Genomic DNA, 4,346 nt, shown 5'->3' on the forward strand with positions numbered 1-4,346 from the left:
TCCAGTCCAAGCCACTCACCCGGGCTTTTCCAATAGTCTCCTGCCTTCTCCTTGTTTCCACCCTTTCATCCTAACAGTCTATTCTCTCTATAGCTGCCATAGTGATCTCTCACATGCTTAATGCTTCCAATGGTTTTCCACACCACGTCAAAATCCTAACTCTGGCTCACAAGACCCTATGCCATCTACTCTGCATTCTATTGCTACAATCTCATTTTGACCTACTTTTCCTCCCACTTGTTTGCCATACTCCAGCCTCATGGGCCCCTTGCCCCTCCTTGAACATCTAGATATATGCTCACCTCACCGCCTACTTACTGTTCCCTCTCCTTGGAATGTTCTCTCTGAGATATCCACATAGCTAACTCCCTTATTTCCTTTGGAGAGACTCTCTTTGACCACCCCATATAAAAAACAGAAACTGCTGGGGCGCCTGGGTGGCTTGGTCGGTTAAGCGTCCGACTTTCGCTTAGGTCATGATCTCGCGGTTCGTGGGTTCAAGCCCCGCGTCGGGCTCTGTGCTGACTGCCAGCTCAGAGCCTGGAGCCTATTTCGGAGTCTGTGTCTCCCTCTCTCTCTGACCCTCCCCTGCTCACGCTGTCTCTCTCTCTCTCCTAGAAATAAATAAAAAATATTAAAACAAAACAAAACAGAAACTGCTTCCTTGACATCCTAAGCACTGGCACTCCCTAACCTCACATGTTTTCTTCCCATGGTACTTATCATCAGCTGGCATATATATACATTCAGACATAATACACATACTCTTTCTCAGCTACCATGCACATTCCAGAAAGTACAAACTATTTTGTTCACTTCTGTAAAACAGTCCATGGCATATATTAAGCACTCAATAAATATTTGTTAAATAAATAATGAGGAAGACAACAAGAGTTTGACAGAACATGTACATGAGAAGCAGGCACAATTTAACTAGCTCAAAATGTCTGCCATGCTATTCAATGAGCATTTGCCCAGAGTCCTGGGATGGGAGACATTAATCAACTATTCCCTTAGTTAGACTCGAGTCTTGGATATCTCTCTTATACATGTATGATTGAGATGTGAAAAGGAGAATAATACAGAGGGGCACCTCAGTGGCTCAAGTTGGTTAACCATCTGGCTCTTGATCTCAGCTCAGGACTTGATCTCAGGGTTGTGAGCTCAAGCCCTGCACTGGGCTCTGCACTGGGCATGAAGCCTACTTAAAAAAAAAAAAAAAGGATAAAAGTATGCACAGTTTTAAATAATATGATGTTCAACCAAAAAATTGGTGATTTGTTCCAAGGATAGAGAATAACCTGTCTGTGTTGAACTTTCTGACAAACATACCATTTTGTTTGGGTGATTTGAGGAATTTTCAAGGCTAATTCTGACTATCTATAATATCTGCTTTTAGACCTAATGTCAATAAAGGATATGACTCAATGGTAAAACCTTGGGCTCTAAGTCAACTTTTGGCTCTGCCATTTATTACGGAATGTGGCCCTGGGGAAAGTAACTTACTCTCTACAAAGCTTTGTTTCCTCATCTATGAAATGAAAATGATCACATACCTGCTTTGTAGGCTGTTTGTGAGAATTAAATAAAATAATGCAAGTAAAAACAATGACTGTCATATGGCAAGTGATTAGTATATATTAGCCACTTGTTATTTCTATAAAGATCTAATAAGAATATCTAACACATATAAAATCCTTCATCATTTCTTAAAAGTTGTGCAAACCATATTGTTAGCTTTTAAAATCACTCAAGTCATGCTAATATATTCTTTTTAGGAAAAAGTTACAACCAAAGTCTTCAGAAAGAATAAAATGAGCCACAGATTTAACAATTCCTATTATATAAAATCTCACTAATATAAGCTCAATTACAAGTTTATAATCCTGCTTAGCTATGGTTTTTGAGTCTTTTGTGGACAACTGTGTAAATTGCAAGCACTCTGAAAAATGCTTGATGATCCTATTATTAGATTATTTTCTCTGTTGACTGCTCACTGACTACCTCTTAGGTACTCCAAACTCACAAGAATTGGGCACCAAGTCCTTAAGACTCCTCCCAGGTTTGATGAGGTAGAAGAACTTATAAGACTTAGAAACTGTTATACTCATAGATATGATTTATTACAGTGAAAGGATACAGAGCAGGATTAATAAAGGAGAAAAAATGCACTGGGTGGAGTCTGGAGGATACTGGTACCAGTTTCCAAGTGCACTCTTCAAACATAGTTGCATAGGTCATGCTTAATACCTCAGCAACTAACAGCAGCAACATGTATGAAGTGCTTTTTACCAGGAACGCTCTCTTGAGTGTAGGAAACCAGGGTGTTGTTTTTTGTTTTTTTTTTCATAGGGTTCAGTCACCAAATCTTCAGACTCCCAGAAGAAAAGCAGGTGTTCACCATAATCATATCTTTGTACAAATGATCTAGAAAAGCTGGTATAATATGGCTCAAGGTTCCAGGCATGTAAAACACTCATCAAATATTAACAAAGGCTCAATTTCCAGGAGTTAGCCAAGGGCCAATTATGCCAATATGCAAGTAGACCCGTTTGAAAATGTACATGATTTGAACAACGCAGACCTGGTGGGTTAACTCTTTTCTATATACATGGCAAGATAAGACATAATTTAGGGCATGAAGAGTGACTATAGACCAGGTAAACCGCTTAAGAGACATGGTCCACATGGCAGGCCCATCCATCTCTTTACCTTTCTAAGGATATTATTACTCCCTCTGCATCTGTACCTCACTCGGGAGCTTAGTAAAGCATGGTAGGAAGAATTATGTTAAAAGCTTCATAATGAAGTAGTTAGAGCTAGTATTTTACATCTCATTCTTCCTTTCAAAATCAAAGGTCAAAACATGAAATAAAGCACCAAGACCAGTGTTTTCCAAGCTATTCCTCAAGAAATGTTAATAGGTATTGTGCAAATAAATGGTTAAATAAATTTTGGGAACAGTATCTACAATATCCCTTCCTTGGATATTTATAAGGGTTTCTAGTGTATTAAAAAGCTCTATTTTCAGTCATGACATAGGTGATCCTGAATGTATTTGGATATTTTACTTTTTATAATTTTTTTTCAATTAACAAGTACAAGTTGATTTCATAGTCATCTAATGAAAGAAACTGAAAACAATGCTGAGTAAACAATGCTGAGAAAACCAGTGCTGAGTAAACTGGCCAAGACAGTGCAATCAATAATTATACAATGTAATGAGCTGATGAGCAAGAAGACAAAACTTTCATTATATAATTGCATTCAGTAAACTCATTGACTTGTAATTTTGTCAAAGGTACCACTGCTCTTTCAAACACTCAAGAATAGGCTGTTTAGGGGTACATGGGTGGCTCAGTCGGTTAAGTATCTGACTCTTAATTTTGGCTCACGTCATGATCTCGTGGTTCATGAGTTCAAGACCTGCACTGGGCTCTGTGCTGACAGCTGACAGAGCTTGCTTGGGATTCTCTTTCTCTCTGTGCCCCTCTCCCCACTCTTAAAAATAAATCAATAAACATAAAAAAAAAAAAAGAACAGGAAAACTGNGTTTTCAGCCTAAATAAAGGATGGTCTAATTGTGTCAGGAAAAGACCCAGCAAGAATAAACAGAATTCAAGTGAAAGGTACAAGCACTAACACTGGTATCCCAAAAATGACATAGCTAAACTGGCAAAGTCACCCAGGAAACAAGTTCTAACCTAAATACAGGCCTCTGGCAGAGTTCACATATCTAGAAATAAGTGTCATTGCTATTTCCTTTGTCACTAGCTGCTGCAAAAGACCATTCTGGGTTGCTAATAACAACCACATGTCTTTTCATAATAGATAGTGAGCTAGAAAGTAGAAATGAAATTTGAAGAGAAGGAGAAAAAAAGAAAATGGAGTCCTCAAGCTTATCTTCCTTGGTTCAAACATACCCTTTTCCCTGCTCTTGATTTATTACCTTCAAAATCATTCCTGTTTTCACCACTTGTAGACTCCTGAAATATTCAACTTCATTATTTCCCTCATCTTTCCTCTTCCCTCTGTTCTAGGGCTCCTATTTTTACCTCAGAACTCTCCCTATTTAAGAGCCTCACCACCAACATGAAGTAGATAAAGATAAGGAGTAGAAATTTCACAATTCAGCATAAATTATAATTCAGCATAAATTATAAATTAATTGTCATTTGGAACCACTTAACTTTCCTTTTAGAACAAACATAACCAATACTCTAAGGTGTGTGTATATATGTGTACACACACACACACACACACACACACACGTCTTTTTACTACAACAAAATGAACAAATAACTGCTAAATCTCACCTGATGCTTCATGTAATGATTCATGTAGGG

The 4,346-nt window shown here is 38.1% G+C and overlaps 1 protein-coding gene across 1 annotated transcript in view; it reads right to left on the bottom strand.

The window, feature by feature from the left end:
* The window catches only part of ZNF280C (zinc finger protein 280C), a 53,821-nt gene that overhangs the window by 18,034 nt on the left and 31,441 nt on the right, over positions 1 to 4,346 (bottom strand). The window contains exon 13 of the mRNA XM_077766151.1: positions 4,317 to 4,336. Within this exon, the coding sequence (XP_077622277.1) occupies positions 4,317 to 4,336 (20 nt within the window). The remainder of the gene's footprint in view (positions 1 to 4,316; positions 4,337 to 4,346) is intronic.

The sequence above is a fragment of the Crocuta crocuta genome, unplaced genomic scaffold (assembly GCF_008692635.1).
Source record: "Crocuta crocuta isolate KB4526 unplaced genomic scaffold, BGI_CrCroc_1.0 scaffold1133, whole genome shotgun sequence".
NCBI lineage: Eukaryota > Metazoa > Chordata > Mammalia > Carnivora > Hyaenidae > Crocuta > Crocuta crocuta.